Source organism: Hyla sarda, chromosome 11 (assembly GCF_029499605.1).
Source record: "Hyla sarda isolate aHylSar1 chromosome 11, aHylSar1.hap1, whole genome shotgun sequence".
NCBI classification, from domain to species: domain Eukaryota; kingdom Metazoa; phylum Chordata; class Amphibia; order Anura; family Hylidae; genus Hyla; species Hyla sarda.
In genome coordinates, this window is record NC_079199.1 from 33,715,561 (window position 1) to 33,737,589 (window position 22,029).

At 44.6% G+C, this 22,029-nt stretch overlaps 1 protein-coding gene across 4 annotated transcripts in view; it reads left to right on the top strand.

The window, feature by feature from the left end:
* Positions 1-20,228, top strand: part of ZNF106 (zinc finger protein 106) — a 79,684-nt gene extending 59,456 nt beyond the window's left edge. For all 4 annotated transcript variants that reach the window (XM_056546772.1, XM_056546771.1, XM_056546773.1 and 1 more), the window contains 11 exons: positions 1,232-1,281; positions 1,384-1,529; positions 2,126-2,260; positions 3,047-3,163; positions 3,837-4,028; positions 6,453-6,515; positions 7,204-7,323; positions 7,425-7,496; positions 14,480-14,551; positions 18,643-18,789; positions 19,646-20,228. In XM_056546772.1, coding sequence (XP_056402747.1) covers positions 1,232-1,281; positions 1,384-1,529; positions 2,126-2,260; positions 3,047-3,163; positions 3,837-4,028; positions 6,453-6,515; positions 7,204-7,323; positions 7,425-7,496; positions 14,480-14,551; positions 18,643-18,789; positions 19,646-19,702 — 1,171 coding nt within the window. In that variant the 3' untranslated portion in view covers positions 19,703-20,228. The remainder of the gene's footprint in view (positions 1-1,231; positions 1,282-1,383; positions 1,530-2,125; positions 2,261-3,046; positions 3,164-3,836; positions 4,029-6,452; positions 6,516-7,203; positions 7,324-7,424; positions 7,497-14,479; positions 14,552-18,642; positions 18,790-19,645) is intronic.
* Positions 20,229-22,029: the final 1,801 nt, after the last annotated feature.

The following is a 22,029-nucleotide window of genomic DNA, read 5'->3' on the forward strand; positions in this document are numbered from 1 at the left end:
TTTATTACCTATCCATAGTAAGGCTGGGTTCACACTGTGTTGTTTCTATACATTTTTATACACTTGAAAAAGATTTAAAAAAAACATGTTAGAATGTGATTCTGCATTATGCCATTTCCTAATGACTTACATAGAAAAAAAATAGCAAAATGAAAGGTATTAAAGGGGTATTCCGGTGAAAAACAACAGTGCTCTCTTCTGACACCTCTGTCTGTTTCAGGAACTGTCTAGAGCAGGAGTGGCTTGCTATGGGGATTTGCTCCTACTCTGGGCAGTTCCAGAGACCGACAGGGATGTCAGCAGAGAGCACTGTGGTCAGATAGAAAAGAGCAACTCAACTTCAGCAGCTGATAAGTAAAGGTAGGATTAAGATTTTTTAATTTCATATATCTAAAAAACAACAATAAGCAGAGCTCCTCATAGGACAGTATGTTTGGAACAAGATTGATGCAAGAGGGTGCAGGATTCACAAGCGTTTCAGTGGTCCTCTCACCTGGCACGGTTGTGTAACTGACACAACTACACAAGCGCATGAGATTAGTGGTTCAGCCTCCCGGTATCGGATCCAGCGATGAGCAAGCCGATTCAGAGCAGGATGTAGATGAGGAAAGAAATACCCGGTTCCACGGTGCGATCCACAGATTCAATCGAATGATAGTGATGAATAAATTATAAATATTTATTAAGCCAGGGTGCAATGCGTTTCAGGGTTTGGGATCCCCTTCATCAGGCAGGTAGGCATCAGCATAAGATTTTTTAATAGAAGTAATTTACAAGTCTGTTTAACTTTCTGGAGCCATTTGATATGAAAAAAAAATTAGTTTTTCACCAGAGTACCCCTTTAAAACTGTGAAACAGAAAAAGAAAATACAATATGCACTGAGCTTAACAGCACTTGACTGTTTCTTCTGGAACTCTAGTTGAGTTGTATGGATTGGCAGCACACATGCACTGCTTCTGTTTCATGCAAACTCCTCACTGCAATTATGCCAGTAAGAAGGCACAGGAGACTGGGGACCCCTGTAATAGGTCTTGTCAGGGTTTCTGTTGTTTTATTTAGAAAAATAGATTTTTTTTTTGTATGCAAATCCATTTAAATGCAATTGAGACTGATTAGTGCCTACAATGTAGATGTGTACAGAACCTAATAATAATTCCTCCGAGCTACCAAAATGCTTGGGTCCATATTGTCCCTTTTATTCATTTTCCTCTTTTCCCCCTACATCTGCAGAAAGGCTAAAACTTGCAGAGACTCCAGTAATGCGGTAAAGATTTCAGCAGGTAAGTAATTCATGTCTGGGCAAAGACCACTTGAATCAATCACAAAGGTTTAGGATGACAGTAAGTAAGTGTGTAGCTAATCTCTCAATTTCTCTTTGTCAGAAGTGTCATCAGAACCCGGTGAAGAAGACCAACCTACAGAAGGCAGCTTTGAAGGACATCAAGCATCTGTTAATGCCCTTCAGATCTTTGATGGCACACTGTACACATGTTCTGCAGACAAATCAGTGCGAGCTTACAACCTTGTGGTGAGTGCTAAACCATCAAGGAGTACGCGCCTAATATAAATGACTACCATATGAAATAACAGTCCAGAAAAAAAATCTTAGTCCCATTATAAATGCAGTGGTAGGGTGGTGCTAGGAATGGAAACATGCAAAAGACACTAGATACAAAATGTAAAAAAAAGATATTCCTGCACTCACCACAATCTGTTCACTGTAGAGGAAGCCGCGATGGAGGTATGGGGATAGAACGAGGCCTCAGAGGCTACAACTGGTGGTTTCGTGCAGTGAATGCACTACTTCCGGCCTCCGGCGGAGGCCGGAAGTAGTGCATTCACTGCACGAAACCACCGGTTGTAGCCTCTGAGACCCCATGCTATTCCCAAACCTCCATGACTGCTTCCTCTACAGTGGTTTGTGGTGAGTGCAGGAATATCTTGTTTTTACATTTTGTATCTTCTGGTGAGTGCCTTTCAGAATTCTCCTTGTTTGGGCTATACCAGTTTCCTAGGGTAATGTAAATAGACAGATTGTTCATACCGCATGGTTTTACATGCACATCTGCACTGCTGGTGAGATATAAACGAAGTGGTAACGCTCGTGCTCTGTTCTTTTTAAAGACCCGGAAATGTGAAGGTGTTTTTGAAGGACATACATCAAAAGTCAATTGCCTCCTCGTCACTCAGCCACATGGGAGGAATGCTATGCTGTATACTGGATCTAGTGACCACACAGTCCGATGCTTTTCTATAAAGGTACTTTGTCCTGAGAGTTATAAAACTGTAAGTTGCTTTTGTGCTTTATTTTTTTTTTTTGTGCCATTTTCATTGCCATTTTTTCACTGCATTAGTTTAGGTTTGTAAAATGCTTGTCACATGTTACTTTAATGTATATAGAAAAATATTGTCTACACTTTCAGCATTTAGATTTTTCGAACTACTTAATAGCAGTTTACAAACACCATAGGCATGCATGTACAGAGAAGTCGAAATTTCTCCCAAAAAACACTTAAAGGGGTATTCCATGAAAAAACTTTTTTTTATATATCAACTGGCTCCAGAAAGTTAAACAGATTTGTAAATTACTTCTATTAAAAAATCTTAATCCTTTCAATAATTATCAACTGCTGAAGTTGAGTTGTTGTTGTTTTCTGTCTGGCAACAGTGTGCAGTTCCCGAGACAAGCAGAGATGTCAGCAGAGAGCAGAGTAGAAGAGGTTTGCTATGGGGATTTGCTTCTAAACTGGGCGGTTCCCGAGACACGTGTCATCAGAGAGCACTTAGACAGAAAAAAACAGCTCAACTTCAGCAGCTCATAAGTACTGAAAGGATTACGATTTTTTAATAGAAGTAATTTACAAATCTGTTTAACTTTCTGGAGCCAGTTGATATATAAAAAAAAGTTTTTTCCTGGATAAACCCTTTATGAACACAAAGTGTTCAAGCATTTTAACACGCATGATAATGACTCAGATATGCTCATCAATAGTATTGTATTGTATTGCAACTTAGTATTTGCTTTTACTCTATTTTACTCTTTAGTCCCGAGAATGTATTGGAACCTTAGATCTTGAAGAACGAGTCCTGTGTCTGCATGTCAGATGGAAAATCCTCTATGTGGGACTTGCCAATGGAACAGTAGTCACATTCTCCATTAAGGTTAGTAAATCAATACTTTATGTTAAATTGCTTTTATAAATTAGTGGGCTGTTTAGGCTTTCAGATATAGATCATGCACACTATTTGTCGCTTACTACAGATTCACTAGGTTTAGACTACAGAATTTCCAAGGATAATTCTACTTTTACTATTACGCTCTGTAATTCCGGTCTCATTGCTGTCAATGGGATGATAATGCACAGTGCACACTACAGAATTCTAGCAACGGAGCTTCCATCACTAAAATTCTGCTACCGAAAGAATGGACCTGCTTATTACTCTCAGCAGAATAGTGCACAGAATACATTGCGGTCTATTTGAACTGACAGTGTCTGCACAGTCCTAGAACTGATTGAGCCAGGTGCCAGTCAGAGATTCCTCAGTCTGAACCTAACCTAATAATGGTAGTTCGGTATCCCTTGATCATGTACTAGTGCCACCACCTCTCCATACTAACATGAACTAGTAGTAGTTTTACTAGAAATTACCATGGTCATATCTGTGAAGTATCTCTGTAAGACTAAACGTGCCGTCTCAACATAACAGTAGCTATATTTGTAATTGTTACTTAGGAGGGTCTTACCACAAGACACCTAATACAAAACTATTGGTATAGTTAAGTTTTTATTTACTCTATTCCTAAATTGTCCTTTTGTATTGTGTTTTTTTTAAGAACAACAAGCCCATTGATGTGTTTGAGTGCCACGGTCCTCGGGCAGTTAGCTGCTTGGCAACAGCTCAGGAGGGAGCTCGAAGATTACTGCTCGTCGGTTCCTATGATTGTACGATCAGCGTTCGAGATGCCAATAATGGCCTCCTGCTTCGCACTTTAGAGGGTCACACTAAAACAGTCCTTTGCATGAAGGTGAGAAGATGTTTTTAGATGAGCATTAGTAAATTTTTTCTGTTAGTTGGCCATTATATCATGTAAATTGCTAAGACAATACAGTGACCCCCCGACCTACGATGGCCCCGACATACGATCATTTCAGCATACGATCACTCTCAGAGGCCATCGCATGTTGAAGGCAGCATCAATATACGATGCTTTTGTATGTCGGGGCCATCGCATAAACGGCTATCCGGCAGCACTGACTGCTTCAGCTGCCACCGGATAGCCGTATACGGTGCCCCGTGTGGTCTGCTGACGATCACTTACCTGTCCTCGGGGCTCCATCGTGTCCTCTTCGGGATCCCCTGCATCGTCGGCGCTCTCTATCTTCATCATCACGTCGCTGCGCACGCCGTCCCATCATCCAATAGGAGTGGCGTGCGTACCGACGTGATGGCGGCAACGGAGAGTGAGGATTCCGGGGAAGCAGAGACCTTGCCGGAGCGTCGGGGACCCGGCGACAGCGATGGAGGGCGACATCCAGGGCAGCGGTGACGGTCCGGAGCGGCGGGGGACACGTGAGTATAACCTCCAATACCAGTGGTCTTCAACCTGTGGACCTCCAGATGTTGCAAAACAACAACTCCCAGCATGCCCGGACAGCCATTGGCTGTCCGGGCATGCTGGGTGTTGTAGTTTTGCAACATCTGGAGGTCCGCAGGTTGTAGACCACTGTCCTATACTTTACATTGCACGGATCCCTCAACATACGATGGTTTCAACAAACGATGGTCCATTTGGAACGGATTACCATCGTATGTTGAGGGACCACTGTATCCAGAATTGAAAAAAAAAAAAAAAAAAAACTTGTGGCACGTACCTCAGTGTAGTAAACTGGTATCCTTTAATGAGTACCAATGTTCAGAGACGCATCCCCCCCTATCTTCTTGGGAAGACTAAAATATAATATACCTATTGAACAGTATGGCTACGTTATTTGTCTTTTTACCAAGAGAGTAAATACAATTTCTCTTGTAAATCATGTTCTTGAAATTTATTATCAAATCCTAGCCTCTCTGGGCATGCAGGACGTTGTAGTTTTGTAAAAGCTGGATGCATACTTATTGGTAAACAAGGAATGTAGAAAGAACAGAATGTGGCACAGCATACAAGGCAACGATGTAGTAAATGGACTGATCTGTTCCTGTAGTAGGGGGTTGGGGTTACTCTTGGTCATAGGCATGGTGATATCCTTTCACATCCACTGGTGCACAGCTTGTAAAAAACAGTCCATGTAGATCCAGCACCAAAAGAAGAAAAGCGGCACAAAAAACGTTTTCCTTTTGCTTTTAAAAATACCCCACAGAATAGTGTGATAAATAGGGCAATATGGAAGTTCTGGTAAGTTTTAGAATCAGACCCGGATCTGCATGAAATAGTGGCCAGAAAACCACTGATCACATACAAAAAAAATAAAACAATTGGGGATCTTATTAAAAAAGAAAAAGCAAAAAATAATGTACAAGAAAATTGGCTCACAAATATAGTTCCACAAGGGAATTCTGCAATTGGGAGATGTCAGTCATCTAATAAGATTAATTTTTTTTTACTTGCAAGACCACTTTTGTTGTATATGTACTTTTTTTGTACTTGTGGGTTCTACTATGTGGGAAAAACCAGACGAAAGTTATTTATAAGAGTAAGAGAACATCTGTACTCTGTACGTACTGGAAAAGGAGCTTCAAGGTTAATCCACATAGTAGAAACGCATAATGGGAACACCGCCGTATTGAAATTTGCTGCCATAGAAAGAATAAAACCTCAAGTCAGGTGGCGACCGTTATCAACTACTGCTTCAAGCTGAAGCAAAGTGGATTTTACGCTTGAATGCTTTGGGTCCAATGGGTCTAAATGACCGGAATTCTTTTTTGTAATTTGTATATGCATTTTCTGGTATATGTTCTACATATGAGTAACAAGTTTCTGTGATCAGCACTTGGTCAAATGTCTGACGTTGCAATGCAGGTGATCTAGGTGGGTGGACCTGGCTGGTCATTTGTAGGCGGAAGCCCGTCCCACATAAACACACCTGTATTAGACAACTTCCAGACAGGGGCCAGTAGCAGCACATTGCCTGTGCGAAACAATTGTTGCCCGTCCTTTTTGCCTTCTGCATTTTTGTCCTCCCCCTACCATGTGTTAATCTACACTAAATAAAGTCCTGGATTTTACCTTCAAGTTATCCCGGTGTGCCGCTTTTCTTCTTCTGGTGCTGGATACTTATTGGTAAACACTTGTTATAGTGAGAACGAAAGTACTAAACTAATTCTGACTGTTATTAGTGGTAAATCATATACAGGAATCTTTCCAATACCAAATAGCATTGAATAATGGCTTAAGTTGTAAAATTCAGACTGAACAACACTGAATATAATTTACTTATTTACTTTTTTACAGGTTGTCAACGACTTGGTGTTCAGTGGTTCAAGCGATCAGTCTGTCCATGCTCATAACATTCATGTAAGTTTATTACAGTCAGTGACAATGTTATTTATGCCCAGTGATTCTGCTGTAAAGTAATGATAAAACTTGATCACATCTAGAGGTCAGTGGTCCACAGTTTTGTGTATTTGCCAAAATCAGGAGCCGGACAAAGCTTAAAGGGGTATTCCAGGCCAAAACTTTTTTTTATATATCAACTGGCTCCGGAAAGTTAAACAGATTTTTAAATTACTTCTATTAAAAAATCTTAATCCTTCCAATAGTTATTAGCTTCTGAAGTTGAGTTGTTGTTTTCTGTCTAAATGCTCTCTGATGACTCACGTCCCGGGAGCTGTGCAGTTCCTATGGGGATATTCTCCCATCATGCACAGCTCCCGGAACGTGACATCATCATTGAGCAGTTAGAAAACTTCAGAAGCTAATAACTATTGGAAGGATTAAGATTTTTTTAATAGGAGTAATTTACAAATCTGTTTAACTTTCCGGAGCCAGTTGATTTATATAAAAAAAAGGTTTTGCCTGGAATACCCCTTTAAGGAAGTGTCACTTTTCCTAATATGTTCCCCCTTCCTTTCTTTTCTCTAGTCTTATAAAAATTTTTCCTATTATAGATGGTGTATGGGCTATACATAACTCTGTAAATGCTGAAATTGGTGCAAAATCCTGTATGTATTATTTAACATCATGTTTTTTTGTCTTTTTCTAGACAGGGGAACTGGTGCGAATTTATAAAGGACACAATCATGCCGTCACTGTAGTTAATATCTTGGGGAAAGTCATGGTGACAGCCTGCTTGGATAAATTTGTTCGTGTTTATGAGTTGCAGGTAGAGCTGGGCTTTTTCACTTCTTATTCCTATATTGTGCGATTTTTAGAAGCTTTCATAATTCAAGTACTGATAATCATATGTCCCTTTAACTATTCTAGTCACATGACCGGTTACAAGTCTACGGAGGACATTCAGATATGATCATGTGTATGACAATCCACAAAAGTATGGTAAGAATGTATACAGTAAATTGACTTATATCACAACGAACCTTCAGTGAATACATTCACAAGTTTCAAATTTAGTTGCAAAAAATATCACTGCACTACTGCTAGAGTATTCAGTATAATGTGGTGGTAATTTTTTTTAACAATGTTTGGAGTTCAGTTAGTTCTGTTGAATTTACCAGTATAACTGAACTAATAACACATACACCTTTCGTGTGTTTTAGGGTAGGGTCACACGTAGCGTTAATACTGCGTATTTGATGCACATGCAATAATATTAATAAACACTAATATACTTTGCTAGTACTAAAAAACACACGTGCATCAAATACACACATGCGTTTTTCAGTGCTAGCAAAGTATATTGGTGTTTGTTATTACTCCCATACACTTTGCTATTACTGAAAAATGCACATACCTCAAATACACAGCTTTTACGCTATGTGTGACCCTACCCTTAAGGATCACATTGTGCTAACATTCACATTGCTGCGCTATTTGAGTGTGGCATAAGCCTGGTGACAGGGACCCTTTTGTATAACGGTTTCTTTATTCAATCACTTTTAACCATATCAAATGGCTCCAGAAAGTTAAACAGATTTGTAAATTACTTCTATTAAAAAATATCTACCAGTACTTATCAGCTGCTGGAGTTGAGATGTTCTTTTCTGTCTGACAACAGTGCTCTCTGCTGACACCTCTGTCGGTCTCAGGACCTGTCCAGAGCAGGAGAGGTTTGCTATGGGATTTTGTTCCTGAGACAGACAGGTGTCAGCAGAAAGCACTGTGGACAGACAGAAAAGAACAACTCAACTTCAGCAGCTAAGTACTGGTAGGATAAAAATGTTTCAATAGAAGTAATTTGCAAATCTGTTTAACTTTCTAGAGCCATTTGATATGAAAAAATGGATCCAGGCATGCTGGGAGTTGGAGTTTTACAACATCTGGAGGGCCTCAGTTTGAGATCACTGCTATAACAGATACCTATTCTGCTTTTTAAGAGCAAACACGTTATCAGCATGAAAAGGAGATTTTTTGTTTACTTACCGTAAAATCTCTTTCTCGGAGGATCCATTGGGGGATAACAGACCGTGGGTGTATGCTGCTGTCTCTAGGAGGTGTGACACTATGGTAATAAAAAAAAAGTTGGCTCCTCCCAGCAGGATATACCTGCCTTCAGGCCCTGAGCTAATCAGTTTAAGTTCCAGAGCAATAGGAGGAGACCAACAGGTCAAAGAAAAAACCCAAAACTGTCCGAGAACCAGAAGAAAGAAACATAACCGAACACACCCTCGGACAGAGAACCAAAGGAAACCCCAAAAAGGGCGGGAGCTGTGTCCCCCAATGGATCCTCCGAGAAAGAGATTTTACGGTAAGTAAACAAAAAATCTCCTTTTCTCTATCGGCTCCATTGGGGGACACAGACCTTGGGACGTACCAAAGCTGTCCCTTGGGTGGGCAGATAGACTGTCAGGCAGACGGCCGAACCACTGCCGCCTGCAACACTTTACAACCCAGACTAGCATCAGCCGATGCGAAGGTATGAACTCAGTAGAACCTCGAGAAGTGTGCAAAGACGACCAGGTAGCCGCCTTGCAAATCTGCGAGGCCAGCTCATGCCCCAACAGAACGGGTAGAATGAGCCACAACCCTGAAAGGAGGAATCTTCCCCTTACAGCGATAGGCTTCCGAAATGGCGGACCGAATCCACCGAGAATGGTGGCCTTGGAAGCAGGTTGTCCCTTACGATGACCTTCCGTAAGGACGAAAAAGGAATCACACTGATTAAACGAAGAAGTGATGGAGAGATGAGACTGAACAGCCCGAACTACACCCAGCTTGTGTAGTAAGCGCTCCTTAGGATGAAATGGAGCAGGACAAAAAGACTGGAGGACAATGTCCTCATTGAGATGAAAGGCCGAAACCAACTTAGGCAAAAAGGAAGGATCTTGCCGGAAAACAATCTTGTCCTGGTGGATCACGAGAAACGGAGAAGGCAGGAGAGAGCTGCCAATTCAGACACCCTCCGGATGGAGGTGATAGCAACAAGAAACGCCACTTTCCAAGAAAAGAGGCGGAAAGACACCTCTCTAAGGGGCTCAAAGGGTTCACCCTGGAGGGCACTCAGAACCAAACTCAAGTCCCAAGGGGGAGAGGGTGACCGATAAGGAGGAACAGCATGCGCCACTCCTTGAAGAAAGGTCCGGACATGAAAATTAGAAGCCAGGGGGCGCTGGAAAAGAATAGCAAGGGCCGAAAACTGACCTTTAAGGGAACTGAGAGGCAACCACAGTTCCAAACGCGACTGCAAAAAGGAGAGAAGACAGGGAACCGAGAAGGTTACAGGGGATAAATCCTGAGCTTCACACCAACGAAAATAAGACCGCCAAGTACGGTGGTAAATTCTTGCGGAGGAGGGCTTACATGCCCTGAGCATGGTGTGACTGACTTGGGAAGAGAACCCGCGGGCCCTCAAAACCGCGGTCTCAACCGCCATGCCGTCAAATGCAGCGACTGTAAATTGGGGTGGCAAAGAGGACCCTGAGAGAGCAGGTCCGGACGGAGCGGAAGGCACAGAGGAGCGTCGTCCAGGAGCCTGACTACGTCAGCGTACCACGACCTTCGGGGCCAATCTGGAGCTACCAGAATGGCGGGGACGCCCTCTGTTTTGAGCTTCCTCAGAACCCTGGGAAGGAGCGGAAGGGGAGGGAACAAATAGGGTAGGGCAAACCCTGCCAAAGGAATCACTATGGTGCCCACGGCCAGAGCCTGAGGGTCCCGGGACTTGCTTTCCACCCAGAGGAGAATCTTGGTCACCTCGGCCATGGCTGCCGAGCTGCGAGTGCCGCCTTGTCGATTTATGTACGCCACGGCCGTGGCGTTGTCCGACTGGACGCGGACAGGACAGGACTGAAGCCGGGACTCCCAATGAAGAAGACAAAGAAGAATCGCCCGTAATTCCAATATGTTTATCGGAAGAAGGGTCTTTCGGGGAGACCAGAGTCCCTCAACTGTCCAATCCCTGAACACACCGCCCCAGCCTGAAAGGCTGGCATCCGTTGTAACTACCTGCCAGTGAAGGGGAAGAAATGACCGCCCTTGGAGAAGAAGGGGGGGGGGCCGAGCCACCAGAGCAGAGACTGACGGACCCTGCAAGGGAGAACAATCTGACGATCGAGGGACAGAGGAGGCCTGTCCCATCGAGAGAGAATCGCCAGTTGAAGGGGGCGGTAATGAAACTGGGCAAAGGGTACGGCCTCCATAGTTGCCACCATCTGACCCAGGACTTCCATACAAGTGCGGATGGGGACTGACCTGGGAGCGGACCCCGACAGAAGCACCAGACGTTTGTCCGGTGGGAGGCAAATTCGGGCAGAAGCCGTGTCGAAGCGAAGTCCCAAGAAGGTTACAGACTGGGTAGGACAGAGGACTGACTTGTCCCGGTTGACCATCCACCCGAAACGATCCCGAGTGTGGAGAGTGACGTCCACATTCTTCAGAGTCTGGGCTCTGGTTGGAGCCAGACTCCCCTCGACCGTAACAGGCCCATCACTGGCGCAAGGATCTTGGTAAAGACCCGAGGAGCCAAGGCCAGACCGAAGGGGAGGGCTACGAAATCAAAATGCTGCTCCGGAACCGCAAAGCGGAGGTTCCGATGATGGCCTGGAAATATTGGCACATGGAGGTAGGCATCCTTGATGTCCACCGATGAAAGAAACTCCCCTTGTTCCAGGGACGCCACCACCGAATGGAGAGATTCCATTCGGAAGTGACGATGACGGTTGAGACGCTTGAGGTCTAGGATTGGTCGCACAGAACCGTCCTTCTTGGGAACCACAAAGATTGGAATAGAAACCCCGGAACCGTTTCCCTGGAGGAACGGGAACGATAACCCCCTGGAGAAACAGAGACTGGAGCGCCTCTCAAAATTGCTTCGCCAGAGATGGCGACTGGGGGGCCCGGGAACGAAAAAAGCGATCCCCCGGAAGGGAGGCGAATTCGATTCAGTAACCGTTGGACACCATGTCCCTGACCCAAGGTCCAGATGTCTCGAAAAAGTAAGAGACGGCCTCCCACCCGAGAAAAAAGTTGCGGGTGGGGGCCTCACTTCATGCCGAAGTGGGTTTGCGGTTGCCTGATTTGGGCGCAAAACGGCCGGACCGGTTGGAGTCTGACTTCCAAGACAGGCGCACCCGGAACGAGGGACCCTTTGCTGGAGCCAAAGGTCCGAAAGGACCGAAAGGAAGAGGACTACCTTTGGGAAGTAGGGGAGCCTTATTTTGAGGCAACAAGGAACTCTTACCTCCCGTCGCCTCAGAGATAATCTCATCAAGGCGCTTGCCGAAAGGATAGCCACCCGTAAAAGGAAGCACAGTGAGAGACCTTTTTGGAAGCGGCATCCGCATTCCAAGCTTTAAGACACATAGAGCGGCGGAGAGCCGCTAGGTGACCCACAGCAAAGGCAGGACAACAGGCTGACTGCCTGCAAGCTGCGCACAGGAAGTCCCCAGATTTAGAACATTGGAGAGCCAGGACAGATAGATCATCTGGGGGGGATCCCGCTAAGATATCCTGATGGAGCTCTTGGCACCACTCCGACAGGGCCTTGCCCATGTCGAGGCGAAGATGGGAAGAAGAGAAGAGCCAGCTGCTTCAGAGGCAAACTTCGCTAAGGATTCTACCTTCTTGTCCGTGGAATCCTTGAAGTCCGCGGCATCTGCCAGTGGCAGTGTAGTCGCCTTAGAGATCCGGGAGATTGGTGGATTCACAGAGGGAGGGGAAACCACCTAGGTGACAAAGTCCTTGTCAAATGGATAACGTTCTTGAATCGTCTTGATTCCCGGGAACCTCTTTTCTGGATGTTTCCATGCAGATTCCAGAATGTCGTCAAAGTCCGCGTGAGAGCTGAACCTTTGAGGTGCTGGCTTAGCACGATGAAAGGATACTCCTGGAGTGACATCCGAAGATCCTGGGTCCTCTAAGTGAAAGGTGTCTCTTATGGCTGTCACCAATGAGTTCACCGTTTCAACTGAATCCAAGCGGTCCTCTGAGTCAGATGCCGGCTCGGAAGCCTCGTCCGCCAGTTCACCAGGAGAATATGAACGAATAGAGGCAGTCCTGGAGGGGGGCGACCCTGACCGGGTACGCGGCCCTGGCGTGGCAGAGTGGCGACTTGGAGAACGTCCTCTAGAGGAGCGACGTTTGTGCCCAGATGACGGGGGGGGGGGGGGGGGGGGCAAGGAGAACGCCTACGTCTATCTGAAGACTCAATGGAAGAGTCAGACGAGGCACCCCTAGTACGCTTCTGAGAGCGTGAAGTTTGTGGAGATGAGGAGCGGGCCCTTTCAGAGGCCCTGCGCAAGAAAGACCTCCACAAGGCGGACACCACTTCCCGGGAGGCCTCAGCCACCGAACGGGAGACTTGGGTCAAGTCAGCCATATACTGGGTCAGGGAAGAAACCCAGGCTGGTGGAGCGGCTGAATCCACCGGAACCGAAAGGGCATCAGGGGGTCTGGGGGAGCAGTGGAGCAGGCAGGGCAAGTGGGCTCAGCAGAGCCAGGCATCTTGGTATTACAGTGCTTACAGGCAAAATAAGTCACTGACGTTCCAGGATTCTGTTTAGAGGGAGGAACAGCTCTGGGTACAGACATAATGAGAAAAAAAAAAGACAGGGACTTTCTCACCCTAGTCTGTGACCCCAGGCAGCTGCAGTGAGGAGAACTCGGCTCCGTGCAGCTAGAGTGCCAGCCAATAGGGAATGAGGGGCGTGCCTGAAGCAGAGGCACTAACTAATTGGCCCCTCCTAACAGAAATTCGCGCCCACGGCGCTGATTGGAGGCTACTTCGCGCCTCTTAAGAGCTCCGACCGCCCTGTGGGCGGAGCTATGGCCTACCGAGAAGAAGCAGTAATGGCGCCCGCTCCTTGTCCCGAGCGCACATGTCAGCCGCATATGCGCTCGGGGAATAGAGCGGGCGGCCTGTACGCCAGCAGAGACTGCCGGAGAAAGTGAAAGTAAGCCGGCACTGAGAGCGCCCGGGCCGTACCAGCGCCGCGGCTGTCAGCCGCATATAAGGCGCTGTTGGAGAAATTAGAGTAAGCCGGTACTGAGAGAGCCCGGCCCGTACCAGCGCTGCGGCTGACAGCCGCATATAAGGTGCTGCGGACATAGTTGCAAGAAACACGCACACATACAGTAAAGTGGCCAGTAAATTACATGCCCCCTGAAATGTCACTGCTCCACATGCCCCCTGAAATGCCACTGCTCCCCAGAATAAAAGGCCAGCCCCATAACCTGAAAAGTGGGCCAAAACAGAGGGTCTCCAGAGGTTGCAAGTCTGTACCTAGGGAGGAAAGTACTTACCTCAGTCAGAAGAACTTACCTAATGGAGTCTTCAGTGAAGTCTTCAGTCAGCTTTAGTTACCTGCATCACGCCTGGCTGCTATGCGCGAGCGAGGCGAGCAGGGAAATAGGGGGACCCGGACCCATGAGGTACCAACCCAGGCGCTGACCGTTGGCGAGGGGGGGGGGGGGTGAACAGCGCATATACGCAATGTCTGTGCCCCCTTACTCGCAATGGGGAAACAGGGAACCTTAGTCCCTGAGTCCCCACCTGAAAACAGGAAAGAAAAAGGAATAAAAAAATAACACGTCCCTATACTAGGAAAACAAAAAATCAGAAGACCTGGTCTGGAGAATTCCAGACCATGTCCACCTCCTTCAGACACTAAGCTTAAACTGATTAGCTCAGGGCCTGAAGGCGGGTATATCCTGCTGGGAGGAGCCAACTTTTTTTTATTACCATAGTGTCACACCTCCTAGAGACAGCAGCATACACCCACGGTCTGTGTCCCCCTATGGAGCCGATAGAGAAAGATGTGTTACCTAATCCATGAAGACCTACTTTCTCTTTTTTAAATATGTTGTCCACTTGCCGTCGAAATAATGAATTTAGAAGTGTCTCTTATTGATGAAATATTCCATAGATCTACACAGGCTGCTATGACGGAAGTGTCCAAGCCGTGCGTTTGAACTTGATCCAGAATTACCGCTGCTGGGTAAGAATAATATTGCTTTAAGACTAAATGTAACAGATTACAGGAGTAGTAGTGCAGTGAAATATAACTTATCCCCTATCCAAAGGATATGAAAAGTTATAGATCACATGGGGTTCGACCACTGGGACCCCCCGCGATCTCCTGAACGGGGCCCCAGCAGTCTGCTGGAAGGGAGTGTGCCGACCCCTGCACGGAGATATATGGAGGGGGTGTATTGGCCGCAGCTTCCTGCTGGGGTCAGAACGGTCGCTTCCGGCAGACTGCCGGGGCCCCGTTCAGAAAATTGCGGGGGGTCCCAGTGGTCGAACCTCCTGTTATCTATAACTTATCTGCTATCCATTGGGTAGGGGATAAGTTCTATTTCACTGCACTACTCCTTTAATACTGGGGTGCCATTACCACAATAGTTTTGTAGTGATGATACAAAGCACTGTAACTTAGCTGCTGTAGAATTACTTTACCCTATTATGTGCAGCTACATTTTAAAACTTCTATTTCTTTCCCTCATAGTTTTTTTTTTTTTTTTTTCAATAATAATTTTTGTTTTCCAATAATATTTTTCCACTTTAGTAAATATTTTTTAGTTGTATTCCCTTTTTATGTAAATGCTGAAATTGGGGTATTCACTGCTAGTAAAGGATATGCCATTACTTTTAGATCTGTGGGGATCTGACCTCTGGGGGCCCCCACCAATTCTGACTAGCAATGCACTTCATGGTTTATCTCTGCACAACGACACTGTGCAAAGAACTACAACACTATCCCTTTCAAGTTTCTGGAGCTGGTGGCAGGTACCTGCATGTTGGGTGGCTAGGGACAAGGGGTGCAAGGAAAACATTGAATGGGATGAAGCGCTACACCAGCACTGCTTCTCCTTCTTTATCTGGATTAGTGGGGGTCCTGGGGGTTGGACATCCAGCAGTCATAAAGTGATGGCATATCCAATCTGCAATAACCCTTTATAGGGAATCTCTATTTGATCCAGCTGCACACATGGCTGGATAGCTGTTGGGCATTATAATGAACGATACCTTTGCTGGAGTTGATGATCGTTTCAAGACTAACTTAAAGGGAACCAATCATCACTTTTTACCCCCTGTAACTATTAAAAACACGTCCTAGAGTATGTATCCATTGTTCCTACCATGTTTCTGTAGTGCATGGCAATGAATGAAAAGCTCCGAAAATCAACTTAAAATCAAATAAAATGTCCCGCGCTGTATGTTAATTTCTGTAAGTAGTCACTTGGGCGGTGCTGCATTCCTATTTAGTCGCCGTGGCCAGAGCTGAAATCACGCCCCTCCCGTCCTAAACACGCCTACATGGGCGTGATTAACAGCCCGGCCGCAGTAGAATCAGCCTCGTCTCTCCTGTCAGCTCGTGCAGGGAAAGGAGTGCGTGAGTCTGCAGACTACTGGAGTGCCGCTGGGTCCTAGTGCCAGCCGGATACATACACTCTCCTGCTGTCAGTGGAGAGATCAGAGCAGAACATCTAGAGATCGGCGAGGGACACATAGGACATATTGTACTTCAATCCTCCTGTCCACCTGTCTTCTTGGGTAGATTACTAAATGTTACTTAGGTGTATGTATTAAATTATGTTATACACTGAAAAGAGTGGTGGTGTGGGGGGGGGGGGGGGGGATCTGATGATCACTAGTACAATATGTCCTATGTGTCCCTCGCCGATCTCTAGATGTTCTGCTCTGATCTCTCCACTGACAGCAGGAGAGTGTATGTATCCTACTGGGCCCCGGGAACAGGTAATAATAAAACCTGGGATGGGGGAGGCAATGGGGGGCAGTCGCGGTGCGGGGGGTGGTCATTATCGGCTTATCGGCAAGGTAATTGCCGATACCGATAATGCCCAAAATCGTGATTATCGGCCGATAATATCGGCCAAACTGATAATCGGTCGATCCCTAGTCCGCAGCCTTCCTGGAGACTGGTGAGCAATATGGAGATACAGGAATGAATCCGGCGCTGGATGAGTAATTGCAGGAAAGTAGCAGGTGTAAAAGCCAGGCAGGTTTATTCAACAAAGATGCAACGCGTTTCGCTGCGCATGCGCAGCGAAACGCGTTGCATCTTTGTTGAATAAACCTACCTGGCTTTTACACCTGCTACTTCCCTACAATATTTCTGTCAGGAAGGGAAAGGGCAGGGCCGTAGCAGCTCAGCACCGCCTCCTGAAGAAAAGGGTTTATAGATTTGTAATTGGCTCCAGTAAAGGTACCAATTGTTCAGTCGCCCGAACAGCTAACCAGTAATGTGAGTAGCTCTATGCATAAGATTGAGTTGACAGATTCCCTTTTAATAGGTTTTTGCTGTGCATACAATGTGTGTTGCACATGGCTGCTAAAAATTTTGAGAATAAAACTATTACAGTGGTCCCTCAACTTACAATGGCCACAGGTTACAGTATTATAAAGATACAATATTCTCTCCTGGAACATTGTTTGTTGGAAGTACACACAACATGGAATCAACACACGGGGAGATTTATCAAAACCTGTTGAGAGGCAAAGATGCCCAGTCTCCCATAGCAACCAATTAGAGGGCTACTTTAATTTTTCAGAGACCTTGTTAAGAATGTAGGAAGCGAGCTGATTGGTTGCTATGGGCAACTGGGCAATTTTTCCTCTCCACAGGTTTTGAGAAATCTCCCCCATAGTCCTGAACTGCAGTAGGTGTAAATGGCTGGATGATTCGACCAATCAGAGTTGGTATTTCACTTTATCAATTTCATTATTCTGCTTGTAATGATTAAAGGGGTACGCCCGTGGAAAACTTTTTTTTTTTTTTTTTTTTTTTAATCAACTGGTGCCAAAAACAGATTTGTAAATTACTTCTATTAAAAAATCTTAATCCTTCCAGTACTTTTTAGGGGCTGTATACTACAGAAGAAATTCTTTTCTTTTTTGGATTTCTCTTATGTCACGACCACAGTGCTCTCTGCTGACCTCTGCTGTCCATTTTTTGGAACTGTCCAGTGCAGGAGAAAATCCCCATATGAAACATATGCTGCTCTGGACAGTTCCTAAAATGGACAGCAGGGGTCAGCAGAGAGCACTGCGGTCATGACATCAGAGAAATCCAATACGAAAAGCATTTCCTCTGTAATATACAGCCCATAAAATGTATTGGAAGGATTAAGATTTTTTAATAGAAGTAATTTACAAATCTGTTTAACTTTCTGGCACCAGTTGATTTAAAAAAATAAATAAATAAAATAAATAAACTCTTCCACGGAAGTACCCCTTTAAATCGTAACCTCCATTGTTTACTTCCATAGGATAAAGATCAGTCCTTGTCATGTCCATGGCATGTTACAATACAGATATCTGTTCTCATCTGTTAACCATTAAGGTTACCATTCAGTGACTTATAAGCAGAGATCTTGAAAATTGTATGACGTTTATAAAGCATGTTAGAAAATGTATTTTATAGTCAGATGTTATTTGCTTTATCCGGAGTATTGATTCAAAGAGTTTTTTTCCCATTGATAATGGAGTTTCCAAGTTACCCTAATGTCTAAAACCTCTCATCTTTCTATACACAGTGGTTATTGATTTGTTTACCATTCAGGGTCCGTGAACAGTTGCCTTTCCTATGAGCACCATAATAGCTGCCATTACTGGTTGTCATCCACCATCTGCTACACAGAGTTTTCTCAACAGCACTGATGTAGGACTTGAGTCTCCAGGTTATTTCCTATGTGGTAGGTCAGGGCTGCAATGAGTCATTGTGCTGCGCTACCAAACGATTTTAACTATTGAGGGACTGGTGCAGTCCATCCCATGCAAATCAGTTGTAGCTCATTGGTTAAAATCTTTAGCGCTGCAATGTTACTCAGTGACGGCATAGCCTGCTGGGGAAATACTCATTAAACGTTTAAGTCAAAAATACAATTATATCTTGGAACTATATATTTACTCTACGCCAAATGTTATGGCTATATTTGATTTATAAATAAAATTTGAGTTATGGCTATATTTATGTGCACAAGTAATTTGTACATGAAACAAAATCCACTTATGTTATGTCAGAGAGCAAAATATGCTGCTTGACTCTATTCTATTGCTTTGCAGTGGCACGGATGCTCACTTAATTTTGGTGTTGCCGAACATCTGAAACAACATCTACTGACAGATCACACAAATCCAAACTTCCAAACGCTGAAGTGCAGGTGGAAAAATTGTGATGCATTCTTCACAGCCCGGAGAGGTTCCAAACAGGTATTTACTCAAAAACATTTGGTTAATATCCTCTTCACTTCATGTACAGTGATCCCTCAACTTACTATGGCCTCAACAAACAATGGTCTTTTCTGGACCATTGTAACTTGAAACCAGGCTCAACATACAATGCTACGGACAGTCCAGATCTGCGAAACGTGTCAATGGCTGGAAGAAACGACCAATCAGAATGGGCATTCACTGGTAGGGGCTGCTCCATTTTACTTTTTTAGGACACTGTGTACTGTACAGGACCCTGAAGAAGCTCCTGTCCTCTACATAGACAGTGATTACAGCTCCCAGCAGCTTTTATATGTAAGGATTTGCTTTATCTATATTAGTTATCTACTTATTTTTCTTTAATCCTCACCTTTTCCCATTTTTGGATGACATTTTGTGGCTTCAGAACCAATTACCAGGTTTCCATAGAGTTCTGGTTTCAACATACAATGGTTTCAACATACAATGGTCGTCCTGAAACCAATTAATATTGTAACTTGAGGGATCACTGTACTAGGTGCTCTTGAAATTATTAACTTTAATGAAGTGTGTCATATGCTAGGAAACGATACATGTTCACAGTATTGGTGGGAGATCGAGAAAAATGTGCAAGTGTATTCTTAATTGACTTATGGAATTGCTTGTATAGGTACAGTCTCTGTGCAGAGATGTTCAAAGGATTTGCCAACATATACAGAACAACATATAGGATCAATGTATATGTTCACAGTGGCATATGTCGCTTTTGATCCCAAAAAATAAGACCCTGCATGGTATTATTTAGTTGTGGTGGCCCATTATACAGGAGATTGCAGTCTGCTGTGGTACAATGCTTTCCTATCTGTTTTTATTGTAGGATGCTATTGGACACATTGAACGTCATGCTCAAGAAGACAGTCTAATCAACATGTAAAGAAGCACTCTACCTCCCATATTGGGAAGATCCTTTCTTAGCAACATTGAGAAAATTTTTACAACTGTGAACGTCTTGGCCTTCCTGCACGTTACACCCTGAAACTAGCTGGAAGATGTAATGTGCAGTGAAGTGTCTTCTCTCCTTATTGTCAGTGACCGCACACAAAGCGACAGCCGAAACGGCTCCTATGTCTATGGTCCTTGTCACTCTTATGTCCGGCGTCCTTGTTCTTTATTTTACATTGCTTATTTATTTGGTCTTACGGAACAAGAAAAACGTTTTAACTGTTCAAAGTATATGTTTTTCCGTTTCTCATGGGCACAGCATGAAGAGACGCACCATAGCTTTGTTATTCCACTTTCATTCTTAAAATTCCACTTTTACATTTTTATAGTTGATCCTTCTCATGTTTTTAATTTCACTGACAAATCTCATCAGTTCAGTTCTGCAGGTAAATTTACTCATAGAAATCCAAGTTAACAGATATTTTTTTTCCCCCTCTTTTTTAACACTTAAAGGGGAACTCCGCTCCTAATACATCGTATCCCCTATCCAAAGGATAGGGGATAAGATGTCTGGTCACGGGGGACCCACGCCACCTGTCATTACGCACCCACCTTTGTGAGCTCTCCGCAGCGTTGGAGGCTCCAAATGTGTAGCGTGACCACCAGGGGGGGTCGGAGTATCTTGACGTCACGACTCCGCCCCTGTGTGATGTCACGCCCGCCCCCTCAATGCAAAATGAAAGGTGGGTGCGCAATGACAGATTGCGGGGGTCCCCAGCAATCAGACATTTTATCCCCTATCCTTTGGATAGGGCATAAGATGTATTTGGGCCGGAGTACCCCTTTAATATCAGATGGTTCCATATCATTTTTCTCCCCCTAAAAAGCGTTAATATTTGATACAGTCAGTTTCTTTATGTAAAAGTGTTTCCCAACCAGGGCGCCTCCAGCTGTTGCAAAACTACAACTCCCAGCATGCCCGGACAGCCGAAGGCTGTCCGGGCATGCTGGGAGTTGTAGTTTTGCAACAGCTGGAGGCGCCCTGGTTTGGAAACACTGGTGTAAAACATAGTGGCTTTTTTTGTATGAATGATGTCATTAAGGGTCTTTTCACACTGCATTTTCGTTGCCTATTGGAAATTATACATCAGGAGAATTTTCCAATATAACCTCAGACTGATGCCCTTTTATCTTAATACTTACCATCTGTCACCCATAGGCTCCTGCATTAAAAAGAAAAGAATACTGCACATATTACGTAATTTTTTTTTTAACCAAAATGCTGCTGTATACCAGGGTTAAAAGGGCACTTTTAGTCTGAATGAATAGAGCTAGAGATGAGCGAACTTACAGTAAATTCGATTCGTCACGAACTTCTCGGCTCGGCAGTTGATGACTTTTCCTGCATAAATTAGTTCAGCTTTCCGGTGCTCCGGTGGGCTGGAAAAGGTGGATGCAGTCCTAGGAGACTCTTTCCTAGGACTGTATCCACCTTTTCCAGCCCACCGGAGCACCGGAAAGCTGAACTAATTTATGCAGGAAAAGTCAGCAACGGCCGAGCCGAGAAGTTCGTGACGAATCGAATTTACTGTAAGTTCGCTCATCTCTAAATGGAGCCTACGGATACACTTGATGTATGTGCCAGGCACTTACCTAGCATATACAGCAAAATGCAGCATGAAAGTAGCCTAAAAGGCTGCTTCTTTTTGTTCACCTTCAGATAAGACATTGGCAGTCTCTATGCAGAATATTGCCTTTTAGTACATACAATTTTACAGAGCTATACAGTAGAGGTCTACCACTGCCATTCAGGACACGATCATGCTCTTGTCTTTCTGTACTAACAAACATTCTTGTTTTGTAGATCTTCTAGTCTTTTGTTGCATGAGCACGTGTCATTGTGGCAGAGTTGACTTTATTTGAAGGTGAATGAAGTGTATTTGACCAAACGAGTGACTTGGCTGAAGCTTTGTGTCTTGAAAACTCCATGAAAGTTAAGCAGTGTTCACACAAGTGTCAAAGCTTCTTTGTCTAATGGATCCTAAATAGATGCCATTGACTTTTAGGGCGAGTATCCAGGAGCAGCTGAACGCTTGCATCGGTAACCCCGCCTGCGGTGTCCAATGGCTGCACAATGTTGCTGATGATCTTGGTCATTGGTCGCCGCATGCACGTGTGGTTGTGGACTTGCTGTAGTGGTAAAAAAAAAATAAATCAAAGTATCAGATATCTGTTTTTTCCTGGGTTAAATAGTCTAGCAGGCTACACTATTCTGCCCAAAAGGAACCAACAGAAATCTGATGAATTGGGAGCTGATGC